The sequence below is a fragment of the Carassius auratus genome, chromosome 14, assembly GCF_003368295.1.
Source record: "Carassius auratus strain Wakin chromosome 14, ASM336829v1, whole genome shotgun sequence".
Lineage (NCBI taxonomy): Eukaryota > Metazoa > Chordata > Actinopteri > Cypriniformes > Cyprinidae > Carassius > Carassius auratus.
This window is the reverse complement of record NC_039256.1, coordinates 14531502-14554291: the sequence shown is the minus strand read 5'-3', so window position 1 is coordinate 14554291 and position 22790 is coordinate 14531502. Positions and strand designations below refer to the sequence as shown.

The following is a 22790-nucleotide window of genomic DNA, read 5'->3' as shown; positions in this document are numbered from 1 at the left end:
ACGAGCGCTTTGTTCCCAGCAGGTAATCAGCGCCAGACGCGTCGGCGACTTAGGAAATCTTTCTTATCTTTGCTTTGTGAATACCTCTAAAGCCCATATACTAGTAACGTAAATTACGTCCTCATGTTGATTCTCACGTTCGAATTTCCAAGTTATCTGCCGTAAGAAGAAAGTTATAAGCGAAGCAACATTTTCTCGTGTTTATAATTTCATTATAGGTATGATTTGTCAAACATATAAATAAATACCATGGATGGTTATGTATTTATTTAGGAACAACTGTGCTTCTAGCTGCCTGCTAGGTCAAGTGACCCGTTTATGGCAAAGTGATTAGTCGAATCTTACAAACATTTCAGCCCATGTGTGCTGTATTATTCTTACAAACATTGTGAAAATAATTAAATTTTACCAACTCTGTGCAGAATAATACAGCACACATGGGCTGAGATGTTTGTAAGATTTTTTTTTCAAAAGTAAATTAAAGCAGCAAAAAAAAAAAAAAAAAAGTCTGTAGTACTTGTAGGCTTACAAGTGTATATTATACATAAGGGTATATTACTTTTTGAAATCTAAATATCATATACTTAAAAATAAATAAATATAATATACTTTTGATATAATATGATATCATATTTTTAAAAGGCTGTTTATTTTTTATGTGGAAATATATGTGTGGATTGATGCTCTCGGTTTCATTAATTAGTGGTTAATTAGAAATAATAAATTTATTATATTTACCTTTTAAAAAGAGGTCATCTTAATCTTGTTGGGCAATTTATTACCTACACTGTGGGGTTTGAATTATGCAAATAGACCAAGAAATGAGGATGTTATGATATTTTGAAGTGTTTAATCAAGCGGAAGAGGTCACAGTTTTTCACTGTTTTATTGTTATAATTAGGTACAAAATGACCCCTAATTTCCGAATTTAAAAATTCCATAACTTTCTTAATAATTATCCGATTTTAATCATTTATAAAACATTTTAAAGTTATTTTTATCTATCATATGGTTATGATTATATATTAATTTTCTTATTGATTTTTTTTTTCTCACATACCTAAATACAGAATTAATACAGAACGAGTTAGAATGTTGAATTTGTTATTATATAATCATTAATTATGTGGAACTTAATCGAATATTTATTACATAAGGCTCGACACAATAAAAAAAAATACATTAATCTACCTAAGTTTGGGTACAGTAATTTTTAGTCATACGTCTAAATCTGAATGAAGCGTTCAAGTTGACCGTCCCAACATGGCGAATTGACACATCCAACTTCCGGCATCTTCAGCTACGGTGACGTCATGACGCATACTTTTTCTGTACGAAGATGAAAACAATAAACAACCCGTTAGCCAGAGGACCTGTCGCATATTTCAGTGACATTTATTATTCAAAGTAGAACCGTAGAGCCCCGTTTTAACACAAATACCCTATTTTAAACGCTGCTTTGGAAAACCGACCGTCCAAAAAAACGAAGAACCAGGGGATTTTGGTGTCAAAGGACAGGAAGTTAAACGGATTCACTCCTTCTTGTCCATCGTAGTACTCTTGTATTATTCTATTTTCATATTCACACACTACCGAGTGGGGTTTCGGTCTGTTATGCAGGACTGGTGTCTTGATCCGCCACCTCTCTGCTCCCTCTCCCCGTCTGCTCTGGCCCCATGTCTCGGTGGCTCTTCCCCTGGTCGGGCTCGATAAAGAAACGGGCCTGTCGGTACCTCCTGCAACACTACCTGGGCCACTTTTTGGAGGAAAGACTCAGTTTGGACCAGCTGAGCTTGGATCTGTACAATGGCAGCGGTGTCATTAGAGAAATTAACCTAGATGTGTGGGTAAGTGTGGGGTAAGACACCCAGGCCAGTTTCTTTGTCCAAATGGCCCTTATTTCCAGTTTTTCGCAATATCAAAACATCTTGTTAGTTGAGGGAGCACTCAAGTTTCCAAGAGTTTAATTACTTGTGCAAAAAAGACTGCGTCTTAGATCTTCTTCCTGGTCTTAAATCACATTGATCAAGGCTTATTAACTTTTGCTTTAACATTTTAAGTCTAATTTCTTTATTGTCTTCTTAAATTCTTGTGGAGTTGTCATTTAGTTTAGTTTTAGATTCTCTGAATCCTCTTTTCAGGCAGTGAATGAGTTGTTGGACTCATTGGGAGCTCCGCTGGAGATTGTTGAAGGTTTCGTGAACAGCATTGCAGTGACAATTCCTTGGGCAGCACTTGTGACAGAACACTGCACCCTTGAAGTCACTGGATTGCAAATAACATGCAGACCCAAATACAGAACCAGTGAGTTCTGCGGAGCTTTCTTTGTGCACTCATTTGATTTTATACATAAAGCCATATTTTACACAGGACTGAGTTATTGTTTAATTGTTTTCTCTGATCTTGTTTAGACGGAAACTGGGATTCCCAAGGGTGGTCATCATGCATGACGTCCAGCATGCAGCTGGCCCAGGAGTGCCTGAAGGACCCACCCGAGGCGTCAGAAGAGCCTCCTGCTCCACTGGAGGGGCTGGAAATGTTTGCACAGACCATCGAGACAGGTGTGTAGAATTTATTTAGTCTAGGAGTGTGATTCTGTACATTTGTATTGTTGCATCATGAAGTAAAACTGTTCAATGACTGGCTAACTGTGTATTGTCACATAATGTGTGTTTGCAGTCTTGCGTCGAATAAAAGTCACCTTTCTGGACACTATCGTGCGAGTAGAACACCATTCCCTGGACGCTGAGACTGGGGTAGCCTTAGAGATGCGCATTAAACGGTGAGGCCATGAATTACATTTTTATGCATTTTATTGTTTTTATTATTTATTCATAAAGTATGGTGATGTGTCAGATATGGTTACCCAGATGTGCCATTGAAGAAAGGATTTTTTAAACTTTGATTCTGGTTATTGAAAAATAAAGTAATGTTGAGAAGTTTGGGTTCAGATTTTTTAAATGTTTTTTTAAAAGTCTCTTATGCTGTTTTCTATTTTAATTTATTCTAAACTGTAATTTATTCTTGTGATGCAAAGCTAAATTTTCTGCATCATTACTCCAATGTCACATAATCCTTCAGAAATCATTCTAATATGCTGATTTGGTATTCAAAAAATGTTCTTATTATTATCAATGTTAAAAACTATTGTCCTTAATATTTTTTTTGTGGAAACTGTGATAAAAAAAAAAATTCAGAGTTCTTGTCTGAACAGAAGGTTCAAAAGAACACATTTTGAAATAGAAATATTTTGTAACAATTTATAATTTTATATATACATTTACTGGCTAAATAAAATAAGTAATTTCTAAATTGTTGTGACCCTAAACCTTTGAACTACAGTGCTTGTTACTGGAAAAACATATTTGTCCAATTCAAAATACTTGAAAATCTTTGCATTATTTTAGTAGATTCACAAGTTAAACTAAAAATACTCAGTGACTCATAAACATCAGTCATGTCCTTCTGAACAAACCTTGCATTCTTGAGGTTCTAGAGCAGTGCTGCCAAGTCTGTGGTTTTTCCGGAGAATAGGGCTACTTTAACATTGTTGCAACAGGTTGTTGCTTTTTTTTTTTTTTCATGCCTGTGGGTTGATGCAACCCCAATATGTGATATTTATTTTACCAGGGGAAACCCGACAAAAAACATGTTTTACCGTCCTGTATGCCATTTTTACTAGTGGACCCCTCGAAACACGATTGGGCTTGTTTTGTAGCAGTTGCATGGGCTTTGTTGTGAAATCCTGGCAACCCTGCTCTAGAGTGCATTCCATTTTTTGTGACCAATCTGTGTTCTGACCCTGGTGGTAACATGATACTGCAGAGTGGACTATTGTGATGAGGCTGTGAGAGACTCAAGCCAGACAGTGCCTGTAGATATCCACCAGCCACCAGCCTTCCTGCACAAGATCCTTCAACTCAACTCCGTACAGCTGCTCTATGAGACTCTCGGAGGAGCACAGGTCAGGGAAACTATGCAACCTTTGAGTTTCTGGCTTTGCACTTACTATGACTCTTATTTTTTTACACTTTTTTTTCTGCATTTCACTTACACACTAGCTTGTATATTCATATTTAACATAATGTACTATAAATATTGTTGTTGCCTCTCATGATAGATTGCTTGTGATGTTCCTTATTTGTAAGTGGCTTTGGTTAAAAGCATCTGCTAAATGAATACATTTAAATGTTGCTATGGCAAGGATTTAGATATAATGGACTATGATTTTCAATTTCTCAATTTAGGGGCTAGTTCATTCTGATGACATGACGAGCAGCAGGGACACGGATAAGATGGATGAAAATGATAGAGGTGATAACGCCTCTCAATCAATACATCCCACCCCAAAGCCCCCTGAGCCTCTGCTGATTGGAAAATGCTCTGGATTTATAGAGACGACAGTCAAAATCAAACAGAATGAAATGCTGCCTGGACCCAAGGTTTGTGTGCACAATAAAAACAAAGACTGAATGGAGATGTTTTAAGCATGATCATGAATCTTCTTTATCAGTGAGATCAAATGATCAAATAATGCAGCTTCTTCATGAATGAAGGAGTTTTATTAGTGCCAAACAAATAAAATATTAATTTATATTAATTTCCTTACTAACTGATTTGAATGTCCTCTTAGTTTGAGTTGGATGGTAAAGTCGGATGTCTCCACCTGCTGCTATCCCCCAGTCAGATCACACACCTGACAGACCTCATGTCCTCCCTCTGCATTGAGACATCAGGTAACATGAGCACTCTGTTCAAATAAATATTTTCCCCTCTGAATATTGAAGAAACAGTTGATGGTCCCTATTGACTTCCATAGTAGTATGAAACTTTCTTTCTTTCTTTAGAATATGCTAACACATATTCTACTGTTAGGATATTGATCTATAAACATCAACTCGACTAGTGGTGGGTGTGCTAGCTGCTGTTCAAAATGGAGATTGCCTGTGGAAAAAACAGTTCTTATGCCTGGATGTACTTATCTGATTGACAGTGTCCAGTGGGATGACTATGCTCTTTCTCTCTCTTTTGTCAGATGGCAGTGGTGGTGGTGGTGGTGGTGTATCCAGTGGGGGTGTTTCTAGGCCTCTGGGTTCTGATGATCTGCGATTGATTGAAGAGGATCTTAGTAAGCAGCTGAACTCAGAAGTGTATGACAGAGATCTGGAACTGGAAGCAGAACCATATGTCACCAGCATGGAGAATGGAGGTGAGACGAGAACAGTCAATATTTTGTTGTAGATGACTGATTGTAATTATGGGTATGTTCAGTTTGGTATACTACTATATTACTACTAGATTTTTTTCAGTAAGTAAATACATTTTTATTATGAAGTACATACCTGTTTGATATGCAGCATTTGATAAATTGTGTAGTGTGCAACTAGATTGTGGAATAATGTATTTCACAATGCAGTATGCTCAACCTGACCTTCAGTTTTGTGACAGTAGCTATGTTTTCACCCATTTGTATGCATATTTTGGAATATTGTACAAAAAACGCTGGATGGAAACGCCAAGCTGTGCATAAATTCTAAAAATGCACACAAACTTATGCACACAATTAAGTAGGATAAACTTTTTATCTGATTAAGAAACAAGTTGCATAAACTATAACGGATACACAATTACTGAATAAATTCCACATTGCGTATTGAAAAAGTAATGTGACTTTACGGTATGAGATGGGTTAACTTGACTGACCAGTGAACCGATCTTGTTCACAGCATCGATAAGTTGCTTTGGTCGTTCTGAAATGCCTGAGGAAAGTCTGTCATCAAATTATTTCAGTATAATTACTGTCTTACATGATCACGTTCCCAAACAGCAGGCATCCACCTCAAAAAGCAATGACTGCATTTATTGTGTTACGTTTGCTCACGCTGAGGTGCAAATTAGAGGTCGACGATATATCGGGCCGATATTTGTCTTTTTATATATATATATATATATATATATATATATATATATATATATATACCGGCATCGGCCGATAGCCGTGTTTAGTAGTGCTGATTTAAAGTCACGCACATTGGGGTGGGCAGCCCCATGTTATTGGTGCGGTGGAAAATGCCGCATGTGAAGGACCCCAAGCCAAAAAAATTCAAGAACAGTCCTGGGAGATAAAGGTAGTCAGAGAATTTCCCTCTGTAAATGGGGTGGAGAAGTTGGCAACGCTTACAAACACTGCAGCGTGATTGAGGGCTCTGTTACTCCCCCCCCCCCCCCCCCGCTCACAGACAGCACTGTGCTCGGAGAGACAGCTGTCCTGGAGCTGCCCAGAACCGTGAATCACATTTGTTCAGAAGCATGGTTTGATGCAGACAATAGCCAGGATTCCATCCAACTCATTTACATTTAGGGATTTCAATATTTGATAATTTCCATGATCGGTCGTTGTTTAAATTAATGATCAATTAATAACCTTAATACTGCAAAATACATCTGCAGCAGTATTATTATGTTGTGCAAAAGCCACTTGGAAAAAAAGCTTTCTCACCCGAATTAAAGCGGTTTTAGTCTGAATAAAATGCTAGTAGCAGGACTGTTAACCTGATAACTGTCACTCACGTTTTTGAAGATAGAGATGAATGTGCATGATACAAACCTAAATTTTTATATTTCATGACTGAAAACATTTTGTAACATGATTTTGATGTACCATTTACATGGTAATGCAATGTCTGATTTTAAAATGGGTTTTGAAGGATGAATTTTGAGATTTTATGTTTTCAAGTGATATATAACTTCTGATGATTTCTAAAATGTGATGAATTTTGATTATAATATAGTATAGCCAATGTAGGCGTCCCGTATACGGGACGGGGTGACATTTAACAGGTTAAATGAATAGATGTGATTTTTTTTTATATATATATATATATATATATATATATATATATATAGTAGGCCATGTATTGCCATTTTCTCCTGGGGCCTCATTTATAAAAATGTATAATGATCATGAAAGTGAATGTGCAACAGTTTCTGAAATTTATAAAACATCCATATGTAAATATCTCTGTTTATTTTTACATACAATATTGAATTAATTGATTAACTGTTAGTTATATGAATGCTACACTTGCTATTCAGTTGGTCTTTGTAATGTATATGAACATTTATAAATCAGTTTCTGTCTTAATTAAACTCAGTTTGTTCCTCACTTTGACATTGGATAAAACCCATGACATTTTGGTTTAAATCTGATCATACATACATTTTACATTTTACAGATTCAGATTCTTGACTAAAATTGCAATGTCTTATTTTATTCTCCTTTTATTCTCATCATTTTAATTTTCCAGAACTATTCAAAGTTTAGTGTTTTGCCAAAATGTCAAATTTTTGTCTCTTGTTTTTCAGAGATGTTTTATTCGATGGGTCTCGGCTGTATGACCAGCAGTGTGTTGTCAACACGCTCTGGGAGTGAACTGTCAGACAGCGATATGGAGTCGTCCATTCATAGCCAGAGCAGCCTGCTTCAAACAAACCCTCTGTCTCCACAGGTGAGTGATGTTATGAACTCAATGGTGTAAAGGTCTTCTCTAATGAAGTTCAACAAATTTAGTATTTCTAATTAGGGCTGTCACTTTTGTGAAAAAATCATTTTCGATTTTTAAGACATAAGTGTTCATTAAATCGATTGTAAAATAAAATGTCCACGTCAAAAAAAAAAGACGTTTCCTTTTTCAACATCAAATAACGGGTGAACGTAAAGTGAGCGATGGAAATGCACAAGTCAGCAATATTTCTTATTTATTGGCATGAAGTTTCGTGCAGAATAACAAACAGCAACAGGAGTGCAACATTCTCGAAAAAATATATATGCAGAGGGGACGGCTGCCATAACAGAAGAAAAGATCACTGCAGGCTTCAACTCAGCTGCATTTATGATTTAGGCAATTCAAAAATATCCAAGATTATTTTAAATAGTGATTCAATCCATTTAAAAAGCTGTTCAAAAAGAAGACTCACTCCGACCACACTGATGTCCCAGGGACACTCAGGTATAGCTGCGCAAGGTGGGGGTATTACTGCCAATTTTCCACCACAAAAGCCAGTTGCTGTCAGCTTGCAATGGTCCTTTTAATAACTCAGAATTTCCTATAACAAGATGCGCGAATGAGGCGAATTCACGTCTACCGCGCTGCGAGACCTCCAGACACGCGTAAACGCATCTTTACATTGACTTAACATCTAAATCATTCGCGCCAGATGCTCTATTCGCGTTTGGTGTGAACGCAGCATAAGAGGTCGCTTTAGACGTCACTGGGTCTGGCGCGTTAAATTGCTGGTATTTTCTGTCTAGCTTTCGCAAGGCATACTGCACTTTTGGAATTCTTTATTTTCTTTTTCTGCTTGTTTCTGAGTTTTGTTACATCTATATTTTTTAATTGTTTAATTATTTTAAAATTAATAGTGTACATATTTGGTTAAAATCGATTCCCTATTTTCATTTTCGAAACTTTTTTTGGTTGGTCCGATCGATTGTGCAATCGACAGCCCTATTTCTAATGTGTATTCAGGTTTCCAAACGTTATTCAGAGAATGACAAAAAATTGACACCAGACTTGGTTTGAACAGCTTGCAAAAACTTTGTGTAAAGACGCGTTTGTTTTGCTGTATAGCATGTCACATCTATTTAGCTAATTATTTGATCTTTTATTCTGATTATTATGCATGCATTTTTTCTGACCACATATTAATTGACAGGCTACATTTTCAAAACTAACTTGCAGCAATGTTAAAATCCATCAACCTTTTATGCATCAGCTATCTATGTACAGTTTATGATTCGCTTGAAATTTTATATGTCTCTTACAGGGGATGCTCAACTGTCCTCGTCGTTATCCTGTACCAGGATCCTTATCTAGTTTGCCTCAATGTAGCAGACCTCCCAGTATGTATCTTAACCTGTTTTAAACCATACGTTGTGTGTCACTGCTCTCCATTAAACTTTTTTTTTTTTTTTTTTCAACAGAACGGTCATCTCGAAGCAGTCAGTCAGAGCCGCTGAAACCAGACTCCTTGCTCCGCCTCTCTCTGGGCGGAGTCACACTTACTCTGTTAGAGCAGGACCCGCCTCCCGGGCCGGATGGACTGTCCTCATTAGCCGAGGTGTCACAGTTGTTTTTCCGTGAGCTTGGGTTTTTTAAGGACAGCATGTTCAGTGAGAGAGACTTCCACAATCTGAGAGGAAACTTTGCCAAAGCATGTCCCCACTCCCACATCAGGTATGGCAAGAATTACCTGCTATGCTCAGCTACAGTATATGCATGTCCACACACTCTCTCTGACATCTCTGGTCGTTAGGGTGACCGGTGCAGCAGTGCAGCTGGCTTGTGAGATGCGTAGCGCAGGGCGGCACACCCGAGCAACGACCTCTGACCTCTCCTTCAGCAGGCTGGAACTGCTGGAGTGCCTGTGGGACTCGGGCGGTCCACATTACACAGAGGTAATCATTTTAATTTTAATAATAATAATAATTTGATTGTTTAGTCATCAAAGTTTACCAAACTATATATATGTTTTTCACACATCTAATTAAACCTTATTGTTAAAGGTATAGTTCACCAAAAAATTCTGACATTAATTATGTGTTGATAGTGTTCCTGTAGCTCAAGTGGTAGAGCATTGTTTTTTGTTCATATTCAGAAAACGAATTAAGATATTTTTGCTGAAATCTAAGAGCTTTCTGGCCCTGCATGAACAGCAAAACAACTGACATTGTTCAAGGTCCAGAAATGTAGTAAAGACTTCATTAAAATAGTCCATGTGACATTAATTTGTGTTCTGAAGATGAACAGAGGGACTTATGGGTTTGAAACGACATAAAGGTGAGTAATTAATGACAGAATTTTTTAATGTCAGATAAACAGTCCCTTTTAAGTGTTACTAAAATGGATTTTCTGATCTTTTCCACCCTCTCTCTGACCCCTGGAAATTCAAATAAGCTTGGAATTAAATAGCTGGATCTTGAAGAATACATGCAAATGACCTCCACTGTGTTTGGCTGGCCTTCACATACTGGCCAAATGCTGAATAACTTTTTGAACTCTCTCATTAAAAGCAAAGAGCAAGTAAAGTTATTTTTTTATTCTTTAATCATACATTCTCTTGAAACACTTTTGTTACATTATTTTGTAGAGTATTGTGTTTAATCTTTAATCACTGTTGCCCTCTAGACCACAATCTGGACTGTCAAAACAGTCAAACAGCCATTTAAATCAGAAAATTACCAGTTGGTCACCAGATTATTACAGTGGATTTAATGGTATAATAAAGTCACATGTCCAAGGCTTTGCCAACTGCTCAGGGTGAATTTAAAAAAGATGTGAATACAGTTTGATTTACAGCAAGTGAGTCGGCCAAAAGTTTGTAAATCCAGCAGACATCACGCAGTCTGATTAAGGTGTTGGAAGAGTTCCTTTAAAATGTGCATTTGTGTCCGCACCTTTTCTTTTCTCAGCTTTTGCAGTTCCAGTCAGCTGGTCTCTTCACGATGGGCACCACTGCCAGACCCTGTGCCCAGTTCCACCACAGTCTGTCTGAGAAGCACATGCGTAAGGTACTACAGTCCTTTTATACTTTTAAACTTTCAGCCATAGGTCTATATGAAACAGTTTTTTCTGTTTTCCTATAGAGTGGAAGCAGACGTCGTGTTATACGCAGGGACAGCTCTCTGCGAGTCGAGCTCGGAGAGCTCAGCTCTGAGTTGGACCTGGACATTATAGGTCGACTGGAGGACATCCTGCAGGCCTTGAGGCACAGTCCAGCACCACCTCGAAACACAGCTCAGACTGCAGAGGTCATTAAACTCTCCTGATTAAAAACATCAAAATAATACCCCTGCCTCAGGATTTTATTTTTTATTTTTTTAACCTTACACAGTAAAATTGTTTGTGACGTACTGTTTAATCCTCTGTTTTTTTTCTCTGCAGTCTCATTTGTTGGAGCTCCATTCTTCTCTCCTGCTTCAATCTCCTTATGCCGTGTTGAAGGTCCGTTTCCCCATCCCTGACCTTCGACCCCTGGGGCTGAGGCGGCCCCTGAACCAGCGTGCAGTGCGAAATGAGATCTTGAGCCTGCAGATCTCTAATCTGGAGCTGAAGTCTCAGCAGGGGCCAGACGTTCAGCAGGACGGCCCCTGCAGCCCGGGGGCCAAACTCACCAAACTACTGGAGGCCTGTTTCACTGATTTGCATGGTGAGCCATCCATTCATTTCTCATATACGCTAGATGAGTAAGATTTTTTTTTCTAAGTAATTAATACAGCAAGGACACATTAAATTTAACAATAGTGACAGTTTATAATGCTTAATTGTAAAGGGGTAGTTCACCCAAAAATGTCAAATTTTTCATCATATATTAAATTCTCATGAATCATTCTTTTGCTCAACAAAACAGTTGCTAGTAGCCATTGACTTCCATGCTTTTTTTGTCCATGCTATGGAAGATATTAGCTACCTGAAGCTGTTTGGTTGCCAACATTCCTCAAAATATATATTTTTTCACTATTCTTTTAATAAGAACAATTCACTCAAAACCTTTCAGCATTTTATTATTATTATTATTATTTTTTTATCTGGTTGGATTCATTTTAAGGTCTAGTGTTCAGGAGACAGTGGTATTTTCTCTCTAAACTCACCTGGAGTGTGTATGTGTGTTTTAGGAGTGTATGAGGGCTGGGAGGGAGAGGCGTTTCCCTGTATCCTTGTGCAAAAGAGCCCAGATCCACAGAACCCTGATGGCATTCCCAGGTGAAATTATGCTTCGAGTACAGTACAATGTGTCATACAAATCTTTAGTTGGAAGAAAACAGCGAATCTTAGGAAAGCATTTGTAGCTCCCTCTCTTATTTCCCTCTCTTTCCGATCTATAGAATTCAGATACGAGTGAATGAAGGAGTGTGTTCTGACAGTACGGGTGTTTGTGAAGGGGTGAACAGGGATCTGGGGCTGGGCTCCATGTCTCTAGAGAACCCCTGTGAACTCCGAGAGAAGAACAGCTCTCCTTTCTCCTCCAACCGCACTATGTTTGAGACAGAAGAGGTACGTTCATCTGTCTGTCTGTCTGTCTGTCTTTCTTTCATTCCTGTACTTGACTCGTTCTCTGTCTCAGATGGTGATCCCAGCAGACCCAGAGGAGATGGAAGAGTTTCAGACTCAGTGTATCTGTCAGTGTCAGTATGTGGTTGATATCACGTTTCCTGTAGCCTACATTCTCCTTCCCAGTAAAGAGGCTTTTATGAGCATCTATAACAGGTATTGCGCGACACACGCACATACAAGAGAATTAATTTTGGGGGAAAAAAAAGATCTTTGAAATGCCCTTTTCGGAATTAATATTCATTTTAGATTATATGTATGTTGTGTTGGGTACAAATAAAATAAATAAAATAAATGCCATGTAAAAAAATAAAGCCATGTTTGTATCTATTTCTACCCAGGATTAATAATGATCTGTTGATGTGGGAACCTCCTCCACCTCCTCCGGCCCCTCCTCCGGCTCCTCCCTCTTCTTTTCAAAGTTCCCGTAGCTCCTCCCACCAACACAGACCTGAGGAGGATGAATTTTACTTCTGTAAATCTGCCTTCAGGCTGGGTCAGTCATGCTCTTTGGTTTCATATGTTGAGTTATGAACATTTTGACTTGTTTTATATACTATTTTTGCAAATAATAATATTTTGTACGTGCTTCTACTTTTATATAGGTTTTTTTATATCTTTTTTTTTTTGTTTGTTTTAGTTAATTGCAACAACAATGTTTTGGCTTCAGTTAAAGAATATTCTTCTTTTTTTTTTACTCATTATTCCAGAATCTGACTCTGAGGAGGAGGAGCCTCCGTTCTTCTCAACCGACCAATCAAAACGAAGGAAACCAGTAGAGCCTCAGTCCAGCCACGCCCTCAGTCTGCTCTGTTTAACGGTGCTGATTGGCAAAGGTCGCCTCCAAGCCATGACTGACTGCAAGGTAAATGCGGAAAAAAACAGCATGTAAATTGGAGCATTGTCACCATAGCAAAATTAAGTCGACACCAGTGGCAGTAATATTTCACTTTACTTCCATCAAATTCTGATACCATTCCTTTGAAGAATGAAGCTGGATGTAAAATGGACCTCTGTCACGGAGAACTAATTTTGGACTTGGAAGGAGGAAAGATTTTTAGTGTAACGCAACACCAGAACAATCCCAATCTCAACTTCCTTACCATAGAAAGCAGAAGAGTAGAGCTGTACCATAAAGGTGAGCTGTTAAACCATTTAAAATGACATCTAGTCTCTTATACTCCTTTAGTTCTTGGATGGGAAAAAGTTATTATCCTGTTCTGAAATAAATAAAAAAGTTGTTTTTGTGTCTTTGGATCTTTTATAGCCGAGGTCCCAGACTCCCCTATTCCTGCGAAACTGGAAATGCCCAGATTCACTTCCCCGGGTCATCTGGACCCTACCATTTACCCCACAGAGGTGGGGGTGAGCAGTGTTGGTGGCCGAGAAACCGACGTTCAGATGCTGTCGACTGCCATCAAGATCACATTAGATCTTGAAAGGAATGTGAAGGTCTGTTATCTCATCTTCGTGTCACCTGTCAGTTAATTATGTGAGGATTGTTGTTTGTTTGTCCTATAAGTGTTCATCTCATTTTCTTTGCAGGAGTTTCTGGTCGCACTGCGGCTCCATGGTGCTACTTTACAACATCAAATGGCGTTAACCAATCATAGCTGGCATGAGCAGGTACCTGTTGGTCACTAGTTTAGATATCAACTTAAAATTTGTGTGGATCTGGCCTGAATGTTTGGCTAATGTGTTTTTTTATATATATTTCTATATAGATTTAATCTGTTTTTATTTCAGTTTCAGTGATTGCAACAGAAATGTATTTCAATTACTTACCATGGCAAGTTTTTCTTAAAAGTACTCGTTTTAACATCACTGTTTTGACTTTTGACAATTATGTGTTATTAGCAGTAATGGTAATTATTTACTTCTAATAGTTTTTTCTGCATTCTCCATCAATGCTATTTTAGTAACATTGAGATACGGTTTTATATAGGTTTTATTATTTATTTATTATATATTAGGTATAGATATAGGTTTTATTAATATGATAATTCGTTTTTTATATTTTCCATTTTTATTAGATTTTTCTTCATACATTTTCATACATTTTTACTTATTTTAGTACATCAAGTTAAACTGAATTAAATGAGAAATGTTGCTACTATGTTGCAACCAGCTGAAATCTAAATAATTGTTAGATTTGTATATTATTTCATTCAACATTTTTTAATGCAGTTAACTCAAATGTGTTTGTTTTTAGTTTCAGTTAATTATAATGACACTGTTCTCTATACAGATTGTTGATTTCCTTGATGTCATTGATGATGAGATTTTAGGCTACACCCCACCTGCCGTCATCACGGTTCTTCACACTCACCTGGCCACCTGTGCAGTGGACTACAGGTAATGTAGTAACACTGAATGTTTGCTCTCACAAGTGCTCTTACAGTAGTTCATTCTGTAATCGTTCTTTTCATTTCTCCCTCCAGGCCGCTTTATCTTCCTCTGCGAGTTTTGTTTACAGCTGAATCCTTTTCTTTATCCAGCAACATCATTGTGGACACTGCGACCTTTCACCTCAGGTACTTGTCACTGTGTTGTGATCTTAAATGGTTGCGCTGAATTTATTTGATTGGACCTGACAGCTCTGAAATTTTCTTTTAGGTTTATCTTAGATGACTCTGCATTGTACTTGTCCGACAAATGTGAAAGTGATATTGTGGATTTGAGACGAGGTACAGAACAAACATAGCTTTTAAAATCTTGTTTTTGCATTAATGTTTATAGGTGGAATACATCTAAACATATCGGTTTTGTTTGTCTCAGACTATGTGTGTGTGTTAGACATTGATCTTCTGGAACTGGCCATAACAACTTGGAAAGGAACTGACTCGAGTAAACTGGTTAGTTTCATGACAGCCTTCACTGGCCTGAAGATTTCTTAGCATTTCTATTATATTATTTAGAGATTTAGAGTTTTGTTTTACAGTGTGCATTGTAAGTAAATAATAATATTAATAATAATATTAATTATCATTATAAAAAATATATTTTTTAAATATTTTTAATATAATGCATGTTATTTTAAATATTTTAAATTATTAAATTTAATCTAAAATAACTAGTTTATTAGGTAACACCAATCTCAGGGTTTTGAGTTAAAAATGTATTATTATTATTATTTAAAATTGTATAAACCTGTGAGCATTTTATTTCACATTTTATCTTTCTGGCAATTCTCTTAATCATGGGATGTGACAAATACATTTTCCTGCATGTGAATAAAAGTGCATGTATTATATTCCTTTTAAGGTTACAGAATTATACAATAATTGCATAAAATGTTGTTTAAGATGATTTATCGCCTGACACAATGCTGGACTATGCAGTAGCAGCATTTTTTTTTCTTTCATTTTGTTATCTGTGTTTCTTTAATTATATTTGCAGACTCAGCCGTTGTTCGAGCTTCGTTGTTCTAATAATGTTGTTCACGTGCACACCTGTGCCGACTCGTGCGCTGCTCTGGTTAACATGCTGCAATACCTGGTGTCCCAGGGCGATCTTCACCCTCCCCCTCGCTACACATCCCCCACAGAAATCGCCGGACAGAAACTTCTGGTGTGAATTTTTTTTTTTTTTTTTTTTTTACAGCTATAGAACAGCTTCTTTCTCACATTTGTCTTCAACTCTAAAATCTCTCTCTTTCAGCTGTCAGAAAGTCCTGCCTCGCTTCCGCCCTGCCCTCCAGCAGAGACGGCAGAGATTAACCAGTGTGACCTCACAGATGCCTTGATTGACACCGAGAGAATCCTACAGGAGGAGCCCCAAGATTCTGGTAAAACTTTGCAAGCGTGTGGCGTTGAGTTAATGTAGTTGTGTTTCATGACTAATTTTTTCTAAATTTGAAAATAGTTTGGGGTTGGTATAATTTTGAAAGAACTCTTATGCTCACCAAGGCTGCATTATTTAATCTAAAAGACAGTGAAATTTATAATATTGTGAAGTATTATTATAAATTAAAATAACCTTTTTTTCTGTAAGAACATGTTTTAAAAAGCTATTTACCCCTGTGCTTCCAAAGCTGAATTTCCAGCATCATAACTGCAGTCTTCAGTGTCACACGATCCTTCAGAAATCATTCTAATATGCTGATTTCTCAAAAACAGCTGTTGCTTCATATTTTTGTGGAAACTGTGGTACAGAAAAGTATAAAAGAACAGAATTTATTTGAAATAGAAATCTTTTGTAACATTATATGCATTTACTGACACCTTTGATCGCTTTAATGCATCCTTGCTAAATAAAAGTAAAACGAAGAAGACTCCAAACCTTAGTGTTATAGATTCATGGTTATTTACTTCTGTGTATTTATAAAGCAGGTTCTCCCTCCATTCGCCAAGCCTCACCTGTCTCAGTCTACCTGTTCCCGGGAGAAGCCCCCAAGCTTCGCCCCTCTGTTCTAGAAGGGGAGGAGTCTGATATTGATGGACTGGTCAGCACAGCTATGGAAGCTCATGCAGATATGATGTCAGAGGAAGGATCAGAGGGTTCCACTGACAACGACGACTTCTGCATCCTAGAGGCTCCTGGGATGGGCATCCCAGTATGTACCCTCAGTTTTCATATTCTTCTCTAGCCTTTAATTAATTAATTTAATTAGTGCAGTTTCTCTCTCTCTCTGACAGCCTAGAGACGGTGAGCCTGTGGTGACGGTGCATTCCCAGGGTCCTGTTAAGGTGCGAGATGGTTACTACTCTCGGCCTCGGGGCAGTTCAGATCTTCTGCGCGCCCCAGCCCGCTTCCCAGTGCCTCAGAACAGAGTGGTGCTCCGAGAGGTCTCGGTCGTCTGGCATTTGTATGGCGGCAAAGACTTCAATGGCAAACCCGGCTCGGCCCACACATCACACAGCCATAAGTGAGTACAGCAGAAGGTCTGAGAAGGCCGACTTGTTACAGATTGTTACAATGTTGCATTTTCTTTATGGATCAGCTTGTTTTCACAAGGCAACAGGTTCTGAAACAAGCGCTCCAAACAAGCCAGGTGTGAAAAAAGTTGAAATCACGTGATTTGTTTGTGTATGATAGAGTTCGCTCAGCTGCTCCCGGAGCCCGTGGTTCTCCCTCTCGTTCAGCGGGGCCCTCGCGGCCCCAGAACTCTTGGCGGTGGGTTGGAGGAAGTGGACGGCAGCACACACTTCTCATGGAGATACAACTGACAAAGGTATAATGTATTGCAATCAGTGATTTGAAGATTCAGAAAGCCTTGTGTCTAGTTCTATAAACTCTTTCTCTCTCTCTCTTCAGGTCAGTTTCCAGCATGAGACGTACCCAGTGGTGGCGCCCCCTGCTGCGGGACCAGATCCAGAAGTACCCCTCCTCGGAGAACAGCCTATTTCCCGCCAAGTGTTTATTGTCCAGGAACTGGAGGTGCGAGACCGCCTTGCTTCCTCTCAAATCAACAAGTTCCTGTACCTGTACACCAGTGAGAGCATGCCCCGCAGAGCCCACTCCAACATGGTGAGATAGAGAGCGGGAAACAAATTGAAGGAGTTTGTGTTTGTGTTCTGACCCGGCTCAATTGTTGCCGTAGTTGACTGTGAAAGCGCTGCAGGTGATGCCGGAATCGGGTTTGGGCGGACCAGAGTGCTGTCTGAGAGTCAGTCTGTTACCACTGCGACTCAATATCGACCAGGTACTCATTATGCACTGTTTTTCAACACAGAACAAATAATGTTTCATATCAGGCTCCGTAAAAGTCCCATTCGTTTTCATTTCCTAGGATGCACTTTTCTTCTTGAAGGACTTTTTCAGTAACATGGCTGCAGGAGTTCATCCTTACCTGTCCATCGACCCTGCAGCTGAGGGTAAGTCTTCCCCCATTAATGAACTTTTTATCAGTTATTATTGGTTTATGAATATTTTGAATTGGATTTTATTTTGTATTTTTAGTTTTCATTTTAAATTGTTTACTTTCAAATAATTTGTTTATTTTACATTTTGTCTGTTAACCTAGTGCTATTTTGGTTTCATTAATAATTACTTATTTCAGATTGTTGCTTTAATATATATATATATATATATATATATATATATGTGTGTGTGTGTGTGTATATGTGTATTTATGTATATATATATATGTATATATATATATATATATATATATATATATATATATATACACACACACACACAGTTTTATTACTAATTAGATTTTATATTTAATAAGTTTCTATAACTTTAGTAAAGTAAAGTTTAGTATAAAGTTATAGTTAATATGGTTCTGCCAATTTTTCATTTGTTTCTATTTTATTTTATTGCAGCCGTTTAAAATTGTATTAATATTTTTTTATTCTAAATATATGAATTTAAATGTATATTTTTAATTGCACACATTTATTTGAACTGTAATTGTGTGGGCATTGTCCCAGTGAGAAGTGACGCTCCTCAGAAGGCTTCAGACGACTCCGAGCCTGGCTCTGGACTGGGTCATGATCTGGCTGCTTCTGTAGAAACTACCTTTAGTGAGCAGAGTTCCTCCTCCGCTGGCTCCTCGTCCTCCTCGGACCAGCCCATCTACTTCAGGTAGAAGATCTGCCATCTAATCTCATCACAGCACCCAACAAAACAAATGTGTCAATCATAATCAATGTCCTTTTGCACTCTCTCTCTCTCTCTCTAAGAGAGTTTCGGTTCACCTCTGAAGTTCCCATCTGGCTGGACTATCACGGGAAGCATGTGGTTATTGAGCAGGTTGGCCATCACTTATATCAAATAACTGATGCTCTGTTCATGTAATCATAGTCAGTTTATCTGTGTAGTTTGAGTGCTAAGCTTAAACACAGCGACAGCATTTTCTGAATAAGATCAGTTGTTTAGTTTAACTTGTATTAACATCTCTGGTTTCCTAGGGAACGTTTGCAGGCATCCTGATTGGTCTGGCCCAGCTAAACTGCTCCGAACTAAAGCTGAAGAGATTGTGCTGTAGACACGGGTAAACTCCTCTTCATCTGAACTCTTTTAGCTTTGAATCTAGATCTGAAGAGCGAGTTGTTTTGTTTCAGGCTGCTGGGTGTTGATAAGGTGATTCAGTATGCTGTGAACGAATGGCTCACAGACATCAGGAAGAACCAGCTGCCGGGGATTCTGGGAGGAGTTGGTCCCATGCATTCTGTCGTACAACTCTGTGAGTATGACAGAGTATGTAACATCTTAGTTAGTTGCACTGCTGTATTTCTTTTAACTGCTCTGACTATTTAAAGGAAAGTACCGAGTTCAGACTAATGGTTATTAGACTGATTTCAGAACTTTCCTTTAATATTTTTTCAGTGATTATTTCTCCCGTTATGTTGGAATTAACTGATCTTGAGGTCTTGAATAGTCAGATTGCTATAAGGTTTTGTGTTCTCTGCAGTCCATGGTGTGCGGGATTTGTTCTGGATGCCGATAGAGCAGTACCGGAAGGATGGGCGAATTATCCGAGGCCTCCAGAGAGGGGCAGCATCGTTTGGGACCTCCACAGCCTCTGCTGCTCTAGAGCTCAGCAACAGACTAGTGCAGGCAATCCAGGTATTACTCCACACTCACACACACAACTAAAGTAGTGCTAAACCATACTAGTAATTGTAATACATATATAATTATATATAATTACATACATGTATATATATATATATATATGTATATATGTGTGTATATGTAACTTTATTATTAAACATTTATTTTTAATTGTATTTTTATTTATCATATTTGCATATTTTTCTTTGTTATTTTTAATTATATTGATTTTTATTATGTATAATTTATGCTTATATATTTTATTTTAATTATTATATTCATATTTAACTATTATAATTATTTATCTCATTTGTATACTTTTCTATTGTTACTTTTTTATTATAAACATTTTTATATTTCTTAAATTATAATAATAATTATATCTTAAATTATTTAATTTGTTACTACATATTTTGAATGTATAAATATTATCATTATTATTTTTTCTTAATCGTTTTATTTAAAAAAATAATTTTGAATGATATTTTTATCATATTTGTAATATTTTTCTTTGTCATGTTACTTATATTTATTCATAATTGAATGAATTATGAATAATTCATAATTGTATTTTTTCAGTTAGATTATATTTTAAAATTATTTATTATAATAGTTGAACTTTTTACTGTGTTACTAGATATTTTAGTTAATTATTTTACTGATAGATTTGTTATTTTTAATTGTATTTTTACATTATAATTATATTTATCTTTTTGTATATCTATCTATTGTCATGTATATATTTTTTATATATTCTATTTTATATTTAAATAATATATTATATTTGTTGGCTTAATCACAATTTAGAATTTGTATTTATATTTATTTATTTAATATTTTATATTTTTATGTATATTTCCAGGCCACTGCGGAGACAGTATATGACATCTTATCTCCGACTCCACCTCTGACACGCTACATCACTGAGGGACGTCCCGCTCCTCGTCCCAGACGCACCCCTCAACCAGCTGACCTCAGAGAGGGTGTGGCCAAGGCCTATGATACCGTCAGAGAGGTACATCGCTGAATTATTAACAACATGTGTATATCTGTTTAATAAATGTATAATATAAAGTGTTTATGGCTAGTCCTCATGCCATTTTCTCATTTGCCAGGGAGTGATTGACACCGCTCAGACCCTGTGTGATGTCGCGTCTCGTGGTCACGAGCAGAAAGGTCTTCCTGGAGCAGTGGGCGGGGTTTTGCGTCAGATCCCGCCCACTGTAGTCCGTCCACTTATAGTTGCCTCAGAGGCCACTTCAAACCTACTGGGAGGAATGCGGAACCAAATTAAACCAGATGCACGGAAAGAGGACTTCTTAAAATGGCGCACCGAAGATGGCCAAGAATGAGATTAACAGGCCTTAATGAAGTCTGATTTTTGTTTGTATGAATGTGAAATGTGAGTACCAATGCTAAAACAAAGGACAAAAAAATGGAAACTGAACCATTTTTAAGTGGCTTCCACATAGTTGCACACATTGTTTCATGGAATGCAAATGTTTTGGTCTTGCACTTTTGCTCTAGACAGCCAAGTGCAGCTCAGTCTCTTCTTGTTGTATTGAATCGAATGCATTCATATCAGTCTGTGACTCTGTTTACCTGTTAGCTCAAGACCAGATGTTTCTTTTCCCTCTCTGAAACCCTGATATTCTCCCTCTCAAGTATTTCAAACATAATGTTGAAGTTAATTACTCATTTAGGTAAGGTGAAGCACTTATTAAATGCGTTGAGGTGGCCTTACCGTACTTTTCATTAAACACTAGGAAAGAGATTCTTCTTTGCCCTCTCATCCTGATGTCTTTGTGCCATATTTCTATTTCATTGACATTATAAAGATCTTGCTTTAAACTATTTTAGCCTAAATAATGCATTCGTTATTTGAGTGATTGAGTGAGTGAGTGTCCAGGTCATATTTCACCTCAAAATCAAAAGATAAAAGAAAATAGATTTTATATAAAGAAAATAAAGCCTATGTTAGGTTTTGCATTGCAGCATCATTTTCTTGATAATTTATATATTCCAATCTGGATATTGTACATTTAATTCTTAATTTTATTTTCATTTCTGTAATGCAGTATTTTTATTTAAATCAGCATAAAGTCAGTACATATATATTCTTAGCTATTTTATTATTTTTTCACATTGCAGTAGATTTTTTTTTCTTCTTCACAATAATGAGATTTGCGGATTGAAATGTTGTTAAATTGTCCAGAAAAATAATGCACAATGCAAACTTTACAATATAGGGTACAATATTTTTTTCTAATGTTTTTGTGGTGAAATATGACCCAGGCATGTTCTTGCCAGATTCAGCCTTTAATCTGCCACTTACTCCTCAATCAAACATGCTTGCTTTCGTCTCATAAGTTGCCTTCCTACGTGTTTTAAATATTTGATTTCATGTGTAATAATGGCTAGTGAAATGTAAAAACTGATCATGTTAAGCATTCAATGTCCTTGTGCAGGAAGAAGTGGAGTGAGTTGGTTGACAAAGGGCTTATGGGGTAATGTTACATTCACTTTTTTGTTAATTGTATAACAGTGTGAGGGAAGTGAGTTATTGCTGTGTGTTTTTATTTGTGTCTAAGTATGTACAGTGCGTGTATGAGCGAGTGTGTCAGGACATGCATGTTGTATTGATGGTTGGCTGGCTGGTTATGTGATTCATAGCTATCAGTGTGTGTTTGTTTCTTCTGTAATTACAACGATATCATACGTTGTAATAATTACCTGTATAGTACCAGACGATGTGTAAACAAATTAATACAAATTAAAAAAAAAGGAATAAAAATGTGCATTTGAAAAATATTTTAATTTACTGTTGTAAATGTTGCATCCACAGAGCCAATAATAGTGTGGTTTAATAAATAATTTTAATAGATTTAAACAAATATATTTGATGCTATGTGACTAGGTGTTTGTCCCACAGCAAAGTCATTTTTTAAAACCCATATGCAACTGGATTACAAGTTAAGTTGGTTATTTTTTTATTATTTTTTTATAAAAAGGGAAAAAATTAATAAATGGTGTAAAATTTTGCAAAATAGCCTATTACAATTAGCAGAAATGTCAAATATGCTCAACTGTAAAGTTATATTGAAACCCTGTTTTACCTGTCGGATATTGTCATTTACATTTGTAGCATGTGTCATAATGTTCGAGTTTATTGTG

The 22790-nt window shown here is 37.0% G+C and overlaps 1 protein-coding gene across 2 annotated transcripts; it reads left to right on the top strand.

The window, feature by feature from the left end:
* The first annotated feature begins 1330 nt into the window (after nt 1-1330).
* On the top strand, nt 1331-22427 carry atg2a (autophagy related 2A). Of its 2 annotated transcripts, none has more exons than XM_026280228.1 (42): nt 1331-1847; nt 2142-2304; nt 2412-2561; nt 2680-2782; nt 3826-3964; nt 4248-4442; nt 4634-4736; nt 5036-5209; nt 7366-7508; nt 8827-8902; nt 8984-9236; nt 9316-9457; nt 10472-10570; nt 10646-10810; nt 10944-11208; nt 11675-11762; nt 11885-12053; nt 12124-12266; nt 12452-12606; nt 12821-12975; nt 13098-13248; nt 13378-13562; nt 13656-13736; nt 14359-14465; nt 14552-14644; nt 14727-14797; nt 14889-14965; nt 15510-15680; nt 15771-15897; nt 16442-16665; nt 16748-16977; nt 17148-17283; nt 17367-17579; nt 17653-17754; nt 17842-17926; nt 18491-18644; nt 18743-18812; nt 18971-19053; nt 19124-19245; nt 19474-19628; nt 20479-20631; nt 20732-22427. In XM_026280228.1, the coding sequence occupies exons 1-42, from the start codon at nt 1677-1679 to the stop codon at nt 20966-20968; spliced, it is 6078 nt and encodes a 2025-aa protein (XP_026136013.1). In that variant the 5' UTR covers nt 1331-1676; the 3' UTR covers nt 20969-22427. The 2 variants fall into 2 exon arrangements, with proteins under 2 accessions (XP_026136013.1, XP_026136012.1); XM_026280227.1 differs by having other exon boundaries at nt 16439-16665.
* Nucleotides 22428-22790: the final 363 nt, after the last annotated feature.